Source organism: Rattus norvegicus, chromosome 17 (genome assembly GCF_021556685.1).
Source record: "Rattus norvegicus strain SHRSP/BbbUtx chromosome 17, alternate assembly SHRSP_T2T, whole genome shotgun sequence".
Classification (NCBI taxonomy): Eukaryota; Metazoa; Chordata; class Mammalia; order Rodentia; family Muridae; genus Rattus; species Rattus norvegicus.
The window spans coordinates 64195505-64212015 of record NC_141550.1 but is presented as its reverse complement, the minus strand read 5'-3'; the positions used below and the strand labels follow the sequence as shown (position 1 = coordinate 64212015).

At 37.9% G+C, this 16511-nt stretch overlaps 1 protein-coding gene across 1 annotated transcript in view; it reads left to right on the top strand.

Moving 5' to 3' along the window:
• The window catches only part of LOC103690071 (interaptin-like), a 280698-nt gene that overhangs the window by 19531 nt on the left and 244656 nt on the right, over window positions 1-16511 (top strand). Inside the window, exons 12-15 of the mRNA XM_087591928.1 lie at window positions 4471-4544; window positions 4931-5024; window positions 10704-10777; window positions 11173-11266. Coding sequence (XP_087448054.1) covers window positions 4471-4544; window positions 4931-5024; window positions 10704-10777; window positions 11173-11266 — 336 coding nt within the window. The remainder of the gene's footprint in view (window positions 1-4470; window positions 4545-4930; window positions 5025-10703; window positions 10778-11172; window positions 11267-16511) is intronic.

The following is a 16511-nucleotide window of genomic DNA, read 5'->3' as shown; positions in this document are numbered from 1 at the left end:
TCAGATCCCACATATCCTAGAGCTTCCTTACAGTATGGTCCTTTCCCAACTTCAGTTCTCCTCTTCAAACATTATTCCCCTTCCTGGTTTCCTGTCCATAGGTGCCCATTCCCTCCCCTCCCCCTTCACCATACGGGTATTCCCCCAACCAACTACCTTATTGCTCCCCACATATTCCCCTGCACTGGGGGTCCAACCTTGGCCAGGCCAAGGGCTTCCCCTTCCCCTGGTGCCCCAACATGGCTGTTCTCTGCTACATATGCAGTTGGAGTCCTGGGTCAGTCCACGTATAGTCTTTGAGTAGTGGTTTAGTCCCTGGAAGCTCTGGTTGGTTGGCATTATTGTTTTTATGTGGTTGCAAGCTTCTTCAACTCTTTCAATACTTCCTCTGACTTTCCCCAAGGGTGCCATATTCTCAGTTCAGTGGTTTGCTGCTGGCATTGACCTCTGTATTGGACATACTCTGGATGTGTCTCTCAGGAGAGATCTATATCCGGTTCCTTTAAGCATGCATTTTTGAGCTTCATCATTCTTATGTAGTTTTGGTGGCTGTATATGGGCCAAATGTGGGGCAGGCTTTGAAGGGCCGTTCCTTGAGTCACTGCTCTAAACTTTGCTTCCATATCCCCTCCTATGGATAATTTTCTCCCTTTTAAGAAGGAATGGGAGCATCTACATTTTGGTCATCCTTCTTCTTGAGCTTCCCGTGGTCTGTGGATTGCATCTTGGGTAATTTAAGCCTTTTGGCTAATATCCACTTATCAATGAGTGCAAAAGAAATGTGTTTTTCTGTGATTGTGTAAACTCTAACAGGGTGATATTTTCTTGTTCCACCCATTTGCGTATGAATTTCATGATGTCATTGTTTTTCATAGCTCAGTAGTACTCCATTGTGTAGATGTACCACATTTTTTGAATCCATTCCTCTGTTGAAGGGCATCTGGGTTCTTTCCAGCTTCTGGCTATTATAAATAAGGCTGCTATGAACACAGTGGAGCATGTGTCTTTGTTGTATGTTAGAGCACCTTTTGTGTAGATGCCCAAGAGAGATATATACCTGGATCCTCAGGTAGTGGAATATCCAATTTTCTGAGGAACCTCCAGATTCATTTTCCAGAATGGTTGTACCAGTCTGCCATCCCACCAACAATGAAGGAGTGCTCATCTTTCTCCACATCCTCACCAGCACCTGCTGTCACCTGAGTTTTTGATCTTAGCCATTCTGACATGTCTGAGGTGGAATCTCAGGGTTGATTCGATTTGCATTTCCCTGATGAGGAAGGAAGTTGAACATTTCTTTAGGTGCTTTTTGGCCTTTCGATATTCCTCAGCTTGAATGTTTTGTTTATCTCTGTACTCCATTTTTAATATGGTTGTTTGGCTCTCTGGAATCTAACTTCTTGAGTTCTTTGTATATTTTGGATATTAGCCCTCTATCAGATGTAAGATTAGTAAAGATCTTTTCCCAATCTGTTGTTTGCTATTTTGTCCTAATGACGGTGTCATTTACTTTAGAAAAGTTTTGCAGTCTTATGAGGTCCCTTTTGTTGATTCTTGATCTTAGAGCATGAGCCATTGGTGACTGACCCAGGACTTTTATCATCAAGGGGTGTTGAATTTTGTCAAATGCTTTCTCGGCATCTAATGAATTGACCATGTGGTTTTTTCTTTGAGTTTGTTTATATACTGGATTATATTGATGGATTTTCGTATATTAAACCATCCCTGCATCCCTGGGATGAAGCCTACTTGATCATGATGAATGATTGTTTTGATGTGTTCTTGTTTTCGGTTTCCAAGAATTTTATTGAGCATTTTTGCGTCTATATTTATAAGGGAAGTTGGTCTGACGTTCTCTTTATTTGTTGAGTCATTGTGTGGTTTTGGTATAAGAGTAATTATGGCTTCATAGAAGAAATTCGGTAGTGCTCCATCTGTTTCTATTTTGTGGAATAGTTTGCACTGATCTCATCTGGACCTGGGCTCTTTTTTCGGGAGACTTTTAATAACTGCTTCTATTTCTTTAGGAGTTATTGTGTTGTTTAGATGGTTTATTTGTCCCTTATTTAACTTTGGTACCTGGTTTCTGTCTAGAAAATTTTCCATTTCCTCCAGATTTTCCAATTTTGTCGAATATAGGCTTTTGCAGTAGGATCTGATGATTTTTTAAATTTCTTCAGATTCTGTTGTTATGTCCCCCTTTTCATTTCTAATTTTGGTAATTTCGGTACACTCTTTGTGACCTCTGGTTATTATGGCTAAGGAATTATCTATCTTGTTGATTTTCTCAAAGAACCTCCTCCTGGTTTTGTTGATACATAGTATAGTCCTTTTCATTTCTACTTGGTTGATTTCAGCTCTGAGTTTGATTATTTCCTGCCTTCTTCTACTCCTTCTTTTTGTTCTAGAGCTTTTAGGTGTGCTGTCAAGGTGCTGACATATGCTCTCTCCTGTTTCTTTTTGCAGCTACTTGGAGCTATGAGTTTCCTCTTCGTACCGCTTTCATTGTGTCCTATAAGTTTGGGAATGTTGTATCTTGAGTTTCATTAAGTTCTAAGAAGTCTTTAATTTCTTTCTTTATGTCTTCCTTGACCAAGTTGTCATTGAGTAGAACATTGTTCAACTTCCATGTGTATGTGGGTTTTCTGTCATTATTTTTGTTATTGAAGACTAGTCTTAGTGCATGCTGTTCTTTTAGGATGCATGGGATCATTTCTATCTTCCTGTATCTGTTGAGGCCCATTTCGTGGCCAATTATATGGTCAGTTTTGGAGTAGCTTCCATTAGGTGCCGAGAAGGTATATCCTTTTGTTTTAGGATGTAATGTTCTATAAAAATATGTTAAAACCAATTGGTTCATAACTTCTGTTAGTTTCTCTATGTCTCTGTATAATTTCTTTTTCCATGATTTGTCTAGTGATGAGAGTAGGGTGTTCTTCTAGTTTTTCCTAGCATTTTCATGTGAGGTGCAATGTGTGCTTTGAGCTTTAGTAAGGTTTCTTTTATGAATTTAGGTGTCTTTGCATTTGGATCATTGATATTTAGGATTGAGAGTTCATCTTGGTGGATTTTTCCTTTGATGAATATGAAGTGTCCTTCCTGATCTTTTTAAATGACTTTTGGTTGAAAGTCAATTTTGTTTGATGTTAGGATGGCTACTCCAGCATGTTTCTTCAGGCCATTTGCTTGCAAAGTTGTTTTCCAGCCATTTATTCTGAGGTAGTATCTGTCTTTGTCACTGAGGTGTGTTTCCTGCATGCAGCAAAATTGCTTAACCCCAGTTTTCCTGATTGTTCTCTGAGCTTAAGGGAGCAGTCCTGACTTTGTAGATACCCCTGGTGGAGTGAACCAGTAAAGTCTCATGGATTAGTCAGATCATCAGACTTTTTATTCTCTGAATGTTAAGAACAATCCTATGAGTACAGTATTCAATAACAAGGAAAAGCCACAGATGGAAAAAAGCATGTTTTCTAAAAAGGTACATGAATAACAACATGTGAAGTAAACTTACTCCTATCTACTACACATGGAGGAGCACAAAAACACAGTTTAATGCAGCATTTACTAATTTGGCCTTATTTTTCAGAAATTGTGCATTAGTGGTTCTACTTCTGGATATTTCTCTCATTGTTATGACTTATTGTGTTGTTTCTCTACTCTTTTCTCTGTAAAACAGCTTAGCTTTTGGGTAAATGTGCTGACACAGTCCATTTATCTCATCATACAAGCAGAGAAAACTGACAGATCTCTGAATTTGTGGCTAGCCTTATCTATAGAAATAGTTCCAGTCAGCCAGGGATTCACCAAAAAATATTGTCTCAAACAAACAAACAAACAAACAAACAAACATAAACAAACAAAAGCAAACAGCCCTCCTCTCCCCCAAACAATGTAGCCCTTATTTATCTTGCTTATTTGCATATAAGAGAAGATATTCTCCACACGTAGACACACATGCGATGAGACAAATTACTTTTCTTGTTGTTATTTATCTTCAAATACTGTTTACTAAAACATGCTTAAGGGTCATAATTTACTAAAGAACACAGTAGTAATTTATTCTTGGAGACATCCTAATATGTAACATGTATTAATATAGGTAATATTCACTTCATATTCAGTGAAGTGTTTCCTGAGAAATATTTGTATAAATTATTACCTTATGTAGTTTAGCATTTCTCCCCATTTGGCCCATTATTGCAATTTCAGTAACAGATAAAATATAATTGTTAAAAAGTACAATTTATTTTGATATTAGAAGTGCCAGCTATCTTCATTTTAGGCTTTATGACTATGAGAGTCCTGTTGTAACAGCTGTTGACTACAGTTTCCACAGAGTCATAGTAAATACATGGAAGGGAAGAAACTTTCATATTTCCTGAGAAAACTTGAGTATAGTGCAGGACTGCAGGACTGAATGATTGCACAGCATGTTTTGGACTATGACTAACATATTTATCTTCCATTTAGGCCCAGACATTTAGCTCCCAGTCACAAACAGATGCTGCAAGTAGAGAAGAGGACATGCTGGAGCAGCTAGAGAGGTACAGTGGAAAGCAATATGGCAAGGAAATTGAGAGCCCATAAAGGAGATAAGCATTACAAGATGAAGTCATAGCATTTCTGATAAGAGTCCTTTCTGGTGCCATTGAGAAGTTCCTGCCTGAAGTTGTTTGAATTATGGACCTGCATGCTGGGTTGGGGTTCAGCAGTATGCATGCTTTATATGTTCAAGGACCATATGCACAGAAGTAGAAATGCATACTTTTAACCTTATCTCAAAACTTGCTGTGTGGATAATATTGCACAGCCAGAAAAATGATGCTTATCAAGCCATTCATTTGAATAATTTTAGAAATGTATCTAAATATTTTAGGAGCTCTCTGTTTAATTGATCTGTTAGCTTAATTATTTTAAATATGATTTTCAGACTGAAACGTGACTTTCTGCAGCTAAAAGTTAAAATAGAATGTCAAACAGAAGAATTAGAACATCCTCAGATGACCTTGGATGGTACAAGTGGGGTAAGTGAGTTGTATTCAAAATATCATTTTTCTTTTTCAAGTAGGGCTGTATAGTAATATTTCAGGCACCATGAGAAATATCTCAAGAGCAACCTGTAATAACTTTAAAACTGATGTTATCAATTTGTGCAACTCACAGGTAGGGATAATTTTTTTTGGTTCTTTTTTTCGGAGCTGGGGACCGAACCCAGGGCCTTGCGCTTCCTAGGCAAGCGCTCTACCACTGAGCTAAATCCCCAACCCACGCGATAATTTTTTAATTAATTTTTTTATTTTTATTTTTTTATTAGATATTTTACTTTACTTACATTTGAAAATTTATTCCAAGTTTCCTGTCCATAAGCCCCTGTTCCCTCCCCTCTGTCACCCCCACTGGGTAGTTAACCTTATACATCCCCCTTATCGTCCCCTACATATTCCACTGCACTTGGGGGTCCAACCTTGGCAGGACCAAGTGCTTTCCTTTCCCCTGGTGCCCCAACAAGGCTATTCTCTGTTATATATGCAGTTGGAGTCCTGGATCAGTTGATTGTGGTTTAGTCCTTGGAAGCTCTAGTTGGTTGGCATTGTTGATTTTCTGTGGTTGCAAGCTTCTTCAACTCTTTCAATACTTCTATCAGTTTGAGGGTATCTGGTTTGATGTGGAGGTCCTTGATCTACTTGGACTTAAGCTTTGTACATGGCCATAAATATGAATTGATTTGCATTCTTCTACATGCTGACCACCAGTTGAACCAGCACCCTTTGTTGAAAATGCTATCATTTTTCCAATACATGGTTTTAGCCCCTTTGTCAAAGGTCAGGTGATCATAGCTGTGTGGATTCATTTCTGGGTCTTCAATTATGTTCCACTGATCTACCTGCCTGTCTCTGTACCAATACCATGCACATTTTATTACTGTTGCTCTGTATACAGCTTGTGGTAGGGGATCATGATTCCCCCGGAAGTTCTTTTATGGTTCAGTATAGTTTTTGCTATCCTGGGTTTTTGTTATTCCAAATGAATTTGAAAATTGCTCTTTCTATCTCTATGAAGAATTGAGTTGGAGTTTTGATTGGGATTGCATTTAATCTTTAGATTGCTTTTCTCAAAATGGCCATCTTTACTATATTAATCCTGCCAATTCATGAGCATGTAAGATCTTTCCATCTTCTGAGATCTTCCTCAATTTCTCTCTTCAGAGACTTGAAGTTTTTGTCATATAGATCTCTCACTTGCCTGGTTAAGTCACACCAATCTATTTTATATTATTTTGGACTATTGTGAAGGGTGTCATTTCCTTAATTTCTTTCTCAGCCTGTTTATCCTTTGAGTAGAGGAAGGCTACTGATTTGTTTAAGTTAATGTTGTATCCTGACACTTGCTAATGCTGAAGTTGTTTAATGGGTTAAGTAGTTCTCTGGTGGAACTTTTGGAGTTGCGGAAGTACACCATCATATCATCTGCAAATAGTGATATTTTGTTTTCTTCCTTTGACCTCCTTTGGCTGTCTGATTGCTCTGTCTAGGACTTCGAGTACTATATTGAAGAAGTAGTGAGTGGGAAGTCTTTTTCTAGTCCCTAATTTTAGTGCGATTGTTTCAATTCTCTCTCCATTTAGTTTAATGTTATCTACTGGTTTGCTGTGTACTGCTTTTACTATGTTTACATTGGACCTTGTATTCCTGATCTTTCCAGGACTTTTAGCATGAAGAGGTTTTGAAATTTGTCAAATGCTTTCTCCGCATCTAATGTAGTTCTTTTTTTTTCTTTTTTATGATTTGAATTTTTTTCAAAGGAATGATTATCAGAAGCAGTCAAACAAAGACACATACAGGGCAGGGTCTAGCAGGGTCTCAAGCACAGAGGCTCCCTGTCCTGCCATCATGGGACAAGAATGAATCAGTCTGAAGCAGAGCTGTGTGTTCATCTGCAGGGAAGCTGCTCTAGGTCTCAACTGGAGATAGAATTGAACCATCGTTTGTAGGTAGACAGGATTCACAGAGATGTTGAACTGAACTCAACCCCCAGTTCTCTCTTCTTCCTTTTAGAGGTCCTTCTAGCTCAAGGCCTCAACCCTGTAATCGATGACCAAGCTGGTAGTGGCTAGCTACCATCCTAGGTCATCTCTCAACATAAATTCTGCTGTGACACACAAGGCAGACAAGAAACAATGACACTCAATCCTCTCAGGAAATTCCAAGGATTTAACAAGCATGTGCATGCGCGTGCGCGCGCGCACGCACACACACACACACACACACACACACACACACACACACACACACCATACACACACAGACATGCCAGTGACAAAGACAAACCAAATTCTTTAACAGTCAGCAAAGTATCTACAGTTCCTGAGACCCCTATTCCTCTGTTCCTCTGTAGAGAAGATCATGAATAGGGCCCATCACTGGTCAGGGCTGTTTTCCGTTTCACTATTTAATTTCTCATGATAGAAAAGGTCAAGTCTATAGAATAGCAAGAAAAATAAGCAAGCAAACTCTGGCTTCCCCCCACTGCCTGCTGGTTACTCACATGGGCTTACCCCTCAGCAGTGTTCTGCCCTGGCACTATATTAAAGCTAAGTGCACACATTCTCTCTCAAGTGTTCTTTACCCAGATTTTCCTGTGATTGGCACTACACTATGGGTTCTGGGGTGGAGCCAGGGCACCCAGAGGTCCTGGGCAGTAGCTTTTAGGGGGTGGGTGCCTCATCAGTGGATTTCAGCTTGAGTGACATCTTCCACCCACACCTCAATCCAGAGAAGAGGCTGTTTCACTGCATTCAGACCCGTGGTTCTTATCTTTGACTTTGTTCATATAGTGGATTACATTGATGGATTTTTGTATATTAAACCATCCCTGCATCCATGGGATGGATCCTACTTGATCATGATGAATGATTGTTTTGATGTGTTCTTGTTTTCGGTTTCCAAGAATTTTGTTGAATATTTTTGTGTCAATATTCCTAAGGGAAATTGGTTCAAAGTTCTCTTTCTTTGTTGGGTCATTGTGTGGTTTTGGCATAAGAGTAATTGTGGCTTCATAGAAGGAATTTGGAAGTGCTCCATCTGTTTCTCTTTTGTGGAATAGTTTGGACAGTATTGGTATGAGGTCTTCTATGAAGGTCTGATAGAATTCTGCACTGATCCCCTCTGGACCTGGGCTCTTGTTGTTTGGGAGACTTTTAATAACTGCTTCTATTTCTTTAGGAGTTATGGGGCTGTTTAGATGGTTTATTTATTCCTGATTTAACTTTGGTACATGGTGTCTGAGTAGAAAGTTGTCCATTTCCTCCAGAATTTCCAATTTTGTTGAATATAGGCTTTTGATGTAGGATCTGATGATTTTTTTATTTTCTTCAGATTCTGTTGTTATGTCTCCCTTTTCATTTCTGATTTTGTTAATTTCCATACACTCTCTGTGATCCTTGTTTAGTCTGGCTAAGGTGTTATCTATTTGTTGATTTTCTCAAAGAACCAGCTCCTGGTTTTGTTGATTCCTTATATAGTCTTTTTCATTTCTACTTGGTTTATTTCAGCTCTGAGTTTGATTATTTCCTGACTTCTACTCCTCTTGGGTTTATTTATTTCTTTTTGTTCTAGAGCTTTTAGGTGTGCTGCTGTCAAGGTTCTGAGATCTGCTCTCTCCTGTTTCTTTTTGCAGGCTCTCAGAGCTATGAGTTTTCCTCTTTGTATCGCTTTCGTTGTGTTCTATAAGTTTGGGAATATTGTATCTTCATATTCATTAAGTTCTAAGAAGTCTTTATTTTCTTTATTCATGTTTTCCTTGACCAAGTTGTCATTGAAAAGAGCATTGTTAAATTTCCATGTATATGTGGGTTTTCTGTCATTATTGTTGTTATGAAGACCAGTCTTAGTGCATGCTGTTCTTTTAAGGATGCATGGGATCATTTCTATCTTCCTGTATCTGTTGAGGCCTGATTTGTGGCCAATGATATGGTCAATTTTGGAGAAGGTTCCATTAGGTGCTGAGAAGAAGGTATATCCTTTTGTTTTAGGATGTAATGTTCTATAAATATCTGTTAAATGCATTTGGTTTATAACTTCTGTTAGTTTCTCTATGTCCCTGTATAATTTCTGTTTCCATGATCTGTCTAGTGATGAGAGTGAGGTGTTTAAATCTCCTACTATTTTCATGTGATGGGCAGTGTGTGCTTTGAGCTTTAGTAATGTTTCTTTTATGAATGTAAATGCCCCTGCATTTAAAGCATTGATATTTAGGATTGAGAGTTCATCTTGGTGGATTTTTCCTTTGATGCATATGAAGTGTCCTTCCTGATCTTTTTAAATGACTTTTGGTTGAAAGTCAATTTTATTTGATGTTAAGATGGCTACTCCAGCTTGTTTCTTCAGGCCATTTGCTTGGAAAGTTGTTTTCCAGCCACTGATTCTGAGGTAGTGTCTGTCTTTGTCACTGAGGTGTTTTTCCTGCACGCAGCAAAATTCCTTAACCCCAGTTTTCAAGATTTTTCTCTGAACTTGAGGGAAGAATCCTGACTTTCTGGATTAAGAGCTACCCCTTGTGGTGTGAACCAGTAAAGTCTCTTGGGTTTGTCAGATCATCAGACTGTTCATCGTCTGAATGTTAAGAAAAATCCCATGAGTACAGTATTCAATAACAAGGGAAACCCACAGATGGAGAAAAGCATGTTTTCTAAAAAGGTACCTAAATAACAACTTGTGAAGTAAACTTACTCCTATCTGCTACACGTGGAGGAACACAAAAACACAGTTTAATGCAGCATGTACTAATTTGGCCTTAATTTTCAGAAATTGTGCATCAATGGTTCTATATCTGGCTATTTCCCTCAATATTATGACTTATTGTGTTGTTTCTCAATGCTTTTCTGTGTAAATCAGTTTACCTTTGAGCAGATGTGCTGACACAGCCCATTTGACTCATTACACAGGCATTGAAGACTGACAGGTCTCTCAATTTGGGGCAAGTCTCGTCTATAGAAGTAGTTCCGGTCAGCAAGGGATTCACCAAAAAATCTTATCTCAAACAAACCAAAAAACAACAAACAAACAAACAAACAAACAGATAAACAAACTAAAACAAACAGCTCTCATCTCCCCAAAACAATGTAGCCCTTATTGTACCTTGGTATTTTGCCTATAAGAGAAGATATTCTCCACACATAGATACACATGTGATGAGACAAATATCTTACCTACCTTGATGTTATTTATCTTCAAAGAGCATTCAGTAAAACATGCTTAAGTGTCATAATTTACTAAAGAACACAGTAGTAATTTATTCTTGGAGGCATCCTAATATGTAACATATACTAATATAAGTAATATTCTCTTCATATTCAGTGAAGTGTTTCCTGAGATATAATCGTATAAAATATTATATCATGTAGTTTACAATATCTCCCCATTTGGCCCATTATTGCAACTTCAGTAACAGATAAAATTTAATGGTTAAAAAGCACAATTTATTTGGATATTAGAATTGCCAGCTATCCTCATTTTAGGCTCTATGACTATGAGAGTCCTATTGTAACAGCTGTTGACTACAGTTTCCACAGAGTCATAGTAAATACATGGAAGGGAAGAAACTTTCCTATTTCCTCAGAAAATTGAACATAGTACAGGACCGCAGAACTGCAGGATTGGACAGCATGTTTTAGACTGTGACTGACATATTTATCTTCCATTTAGGCCCAGATGTTTAGCTCCCAGTCACGAAAAGATGCTGCAAGTAGAGAAGAGGACATGCTGGAGCAGCTAGAGAGGTACAGTGGAAAGCAATATGGCAAGGAAATTGAGAGCCCATAAAGGAAATAAGCAATACAAGATGAAGTCGTAGCATTTCTGATAAGAGTCCTTTCTGGTGCCATCGAAACGTTCCTGCCTGAAGTTGTTTGAATTATGGACCTGCATGCTGGGTTGGGGTTCAGCAGTATGCATGCTTTATATGTTCAAGGACCACATGCACAGAAGTAGAAATGCATACTTTCTTTAACCTTATCTCAAAACTTGGCTGTGTGGATAACATTTCACAGCCAGAAAAATGGTGGTTACCAAGCCATTCACTTGAACAATTTTAGAAAAGTATCTAAATATTTCAGGAGCTGTCTGTTTTGTTTAATTGATCTGTGAACATAATTATTTGAAATATGGATTTCAGACTGGAACGTAGGTGTCAGAAGCTAAAAGTTGAAAGACAATGTCAAATAGAAGAATTAGGACAGCCTCAGATGACCTTGGATGGTACAAGTGGGGTAAGTGTGCTGTATTCATAATACCATTTTTCTTTTTCAAGTAGGGCTGTATAGTAATATTTTAGGCACCATGAGACATATCACAAGTGCAACAGCAGGCATATTCACTCTGCAAACATATGTGCAAAACTGCAGTGAACACAAATGGAACAATGAATAAATTTCCCAATTTTGAAATGATACATTTTACAAATTAGATTTAGCTAATCATTTGTGTGTATTGTCACGTGACTGCCCTAGTGAGTATGGAAGGGTGACAACAATGTGTGGAACTTGGTTCTTTCCTCACACTGTCTGTGTCCTGGGAATGAACTCTGATCAACAGGGAGGCTTGGTGTCAACCACCTATACCCAGGAAGCTATCTTATCTGTCTGAAATACATACATATACATATATTTTGTTGAAACTCTAATAAATTTAAAACTGATGTCATCTATTTGTGAAACTCACGCATAGGAATAATTTTTAATTAATTTTGGTTTCATATTTTATTAGATATATTTCTTACATTTCACACATTATTCTGCTTCCCAGTTTCCTGTTCGTAAGCACCCATTCCTCCCCTCCCTCTCCCCCATCATGTATTGAACATTATAGCCCCCACCTATTGCACCCCCTCCATACTCTGCTGCTCTGGGGGTCCACCCTTGGCAGGACCTAGGGCTTTCCCTTCCCCTGGTCCCCCAACAAGTCTCTTCATTGCTAGATATGCAGTTAGAGCTCTGGGGCAGTCCATGTATAGTCTTTGTGTAGTGGTTTAGTCACTGGAAGCTCTGGTTTGTTGGTATTGTTGTTTTTATGTGATTGAAAGCTTCTTCAACTCTTTCAGTACTTCCTGTGACTGCCCACAGTGGTGCCATATTCTCATGTCAGTGGTTTCCTGCTAGCATTGACCTCTGTATTGGACATGCTCTGGATGTGTTTCTCAGGAGAGACCTATATTCGGTCCATTTCAGCATCCATTTTCTAGCTTCATCATTCTTATTTAGTTTTGGTGACTGTGTATAATAGGGCCACATGTGGGGCAGGCTTCGACAGGCCGTTTTTTGAATCACTGCTCTAAACTTTGCTTGAATATCCCCCTTCCTATGGATTATTTCCCTCCTTTTTAGAAGGAGTGGGAGCATCCACATTTTGGTCATCCTTCTTCTTGAGCTTCCTTTGACCTGTGGATTGCATCTTGGATAATTGGTTCTTTTTGGCTAATATCCACTTATCAATGAGTACAAGAAAAATGTGATTTTTTGTGTTTTTGTAATCTCATTCAGGATGATATTTTCTAGTTCCATCCATTTGCCTATGAATTTTATAGTCATCATTTTTCATAGTTGAGTAGTACTATATTGTATAGATGTACCACGTTTTTTGAATCCATTCCTCTGTTGAAGGGCATGTGGGTTCTTTCCAACTTCTGGCTATTATGATTAAGGCTGCTATGAACAGGGTTGAGCATGTGTATTTGCTGTACGTTAGAGCATATTTTGTGTAGATGACCAAGAGAGATATATAGCTGGGTCCCCAGGTAGTGGAATATCCATTTTCTGAGGAACCTCCAGACTGATTTCCAGAGTGGTTGAACCAGTTTGTAATCTCACGAACATTGGAGGTGTGTTCTTCTTTCTCCACATCATTGCCAGCATCTGCTGTTACCTGAGTTTTTGATCTTAGCCATTCTGACTGATCTGAGGTGGAATCTCAGGGTTGATTTGATTTGCATTTCACTGATGAGGAAGGAAGTTGAACATTTCTTTAGGTACTTTATGGCCATTCGATATTTCTCAGCTTGAATGTTTTCTTTATCTCTGTACTCCATTTTTAATATGGTTATTTGGCTCTCTGGAGTCAACTTCTGGAGTTCTTTGTATATTTTGGATTTTAGCCCTCTATCAGATGTAAGATTGGTAAAGATCTTTTCCCAATCTGCTATTTACTGTTTTGTCCTAATGACAGTGTCTTTTGGTTTACAAAAGCTTTGCAGTCTTATGAGGTCCCTTTTGTTGATTCTTGATCTTAGAGCATGAGCCATTGGTGTTTTGTTCAGGAAATTTTCCCCAGTGCACATGTGTTCTAGACTTCCCCACTTTTTCTTCTAGTAGCAAACTAGAAGAGGTCCTTTATCTACTTGGACTTAAGCTTTGTACATGGTGATAAAAATGGATTGGTTTGCATTCTTCTACATGCTGACCACCAGTTGAACCAGCACCCTTTGTTGAAAATGTTATCATTTTCCCATTGCATGGTTTTATCTCCTTTGTCAAAGATCAGGTGATCATACCTATGTGGGTTCATTTCTGGGTCTTCAATTCTGTTCCACTGATCTACCTGCCTCTCTCTGTACCAATACCATTCACATTTTATAACTGTTGCTCTGTAATAGAGCTTGAGGTAGGGAATCGTGATTCCCCCAGAAGTTCTTTTATTGTTGATTATAGTTTTTGGTATCCTGGGTTTTTTGTTATTCCAAATGAATTTGCAAATTGCTCTTTCTATGTCTACAAAGAATCAAGTTGGAGTGTTGATGGGGATTGCATTTAATCTGTAGATTGCTTTTTGCAAGATGGCGATCTTTACTATATTAATCCTGCCAATTCATGAGCATGGAAGACCTTTCCACCTTCTGAGATCTTCCTCAATTTCTTTCTTAAGAGACTTGAAGTTCTTGTCATACAAATCTCTCACTTGCCTGTTTAAAATCACACCAATCTATTTTATACTATTTTGGACTATTGTGATGTGTGTCATTTCCTTAATTTCTTTCTCAACCTATTTATCCTTTGAGTAGAGGATGGCTTCTGATTTGTTTAAGTTATTTTTATATCCAGACACTTGATAATGCTGACGTTGTTTAATGAGTTAAGTAGTTCTCTGGTAGAAATTTTGGGGTTGCTGAAGTACACCATCATATCGTCTGCAAATAGTGATATTTTGTTTTCTTCCTTTCCAATTTGTATCCCATTGACCTCCTTTGGCTGTCTGATTGCTCTGTCTAGCTCTTTGAGTACTATATTGAAGAAGTAGTGAGTGGGAAGTCTTTTTCTAGTCCCTAATTTTAGTTCAATTGCTTCAAGTTTCTCTCCATTTAGTTTGATGTTATCTACTTGTTTGTTGTGTATTGCTTTTACTATGTTTAGATATGTACCTTGTATTCCTGATCTTTCCAGGACTTTTATCATGAAGAGTTTTTGAAATTTGTCAAATGCTTTCTCAGCATCTAATGAAATGACCTTGTGGTTCTTATCTTTGACTTTGTTTATATAGTGGATTACATTTATGGATTTTCATATATTCAACCATCCCTGCATCCCTGGGATGAAGCCTACTTGATCATGAAGAATGATTGTTTTGATGTGTTCTTGTTTTCGGCTTCCAATAATTTTGTTGAATATTTTTGTGTCAGTATTCATAAGGGAAATTGGTCTGAAGTTCTCTTTCTTTGTTTGATCATTGTGTGGTTTTGGCATAAGAGTACTTGTGGGTTCATAGAAGCCATTTTGTAGTGCTCCATCTGTTTCTATTTTGTGGAATAGTTTGGAGAGTATTGGTATGAGGTCTTTTATGAAGGTCTGATAGAATTCTGTACTGATCCCCTCTGGACGTGGGCTCTTTTTATTTTGGAGACTTTTAACAATTGCTTCTATTACTTTATCAGTTATGGGGTTGTTTAGAAGGTTTATTTGCCCGATTTAACTTTGGTGCCTGGTATCTGTGTAGAAAATTGTTCATTTCCCCAGATATTATAATTTTGTTGAATATAGGCTTTTGTAGTAGGATCTGTTGATTTTTTTAATTTCTTCAGATTCTGTTGTTATGTCTCCCTTTTCATTTCTGATTTTGTTAATTTCGATACACTCTCTGTGACCTCTGTTTATTCTGGCCAAGGCTTTAACTATTTGTTGAGTTTCTCAACGAACCAGCTGCTGGTTTTTTGATTCCTTATATAGTCTTTTTCATTTCTACTTGGTTTATTTCAGCTCTGAGTTTGATTATTTCCTGACTTCTACTCCTCTTGGGTTTATTTATTTCTTTTTGTTCTAGAGCTTTTAGGTGTGCTGCTGTCAAGGTTCTGAGATCTGCTCTCTCCTGCTTCTTTTTGCAGGCTCTCAGAGCTATGAGTTTTCCTCTTTGTATCGCTTTCGTTGTGTTCCATAAATTTGGGAATGTTGTATTTTCATATTCATTAAGTTCTAAGAAGTCTTTATTTTCTTTATTCATGTTTTCCTTGACCAAGTTGTCATTGAAAAGAGCATTGTTAAATTTCCATGTATATGTGGGTTTTCTGTCATTATTGTTATGAAGACCAGTCTTAGTGCATGCTGTTCTTTTAAGGATGCATGGGATCATTTCTATCTTCCTGTATCTGTTGAGGCCTGATTTGTGGCCAATGATATGGTCATTTTTGGAGTAGGTTCCATTAGGTGCTGAGAAGAAGGTATATCTTTTGTTTTAGGTTGGAATGTTCTATAAAAATCTATTATGGATTTGGTTTATAACTTCTGTTAGTTTCTCTATGTCCCTGTATAATTTCTGTTTCCATGATCTGTCTAGTGATGAGAGTGGGTTGTTTAAATCTCCTACTATTTTCATGTGATGTTCAGTGTGTGCTTTGAGCTTTAGTAACGTTCTCTTTATGAATGTAAATGCCCTTGCATTTGGATCATTGATATTTAGGATTGAGAGTTCATCTTGGTGTTTTTTTCCTTTGATGCATATGAAGTGTCCTTCCTGATCTTTTTAAATGACTTTTGGTTGAAAGTCAATTTTGTTTGATGTTAAGATGGCTACTCCAGCTTGTTTCTTCAGGCCATTTGCTTGGAAAGTTGTTTTCCAGCCATTTATTCTGAGGTAGTATCTGTCTTTTTCACTGAGGTGTGTTTCCTGCATGCAGCAAAATTGCTTAACCCCAGTTTTCCTGATTGTTCTCTCAGCTTGAGGGAGCAGTCCTGACTTTGTAGATTAACAAATACCCCTGATGATGTGAACCAGTATAGTCTCATGGATTAGTCAGATCATCAGATTATTTATACTCTGAACATTAAGAACAATCCTATGAGTACAGTATTCAGTAACAAGGAAAAGCCATAGATGGAATCAAGCATGTTTTCTGAAAAAGTACATGAATAACAACATGTGAAGTAAACTTACTCCTCTCTGCTACACGTGGAGGAGCACAAAACACAGTTTAATGCAGCATGTACTAATTTGGCCTTATTTTTCAGAAATTGTGCATCAATGGTTCTATACCTG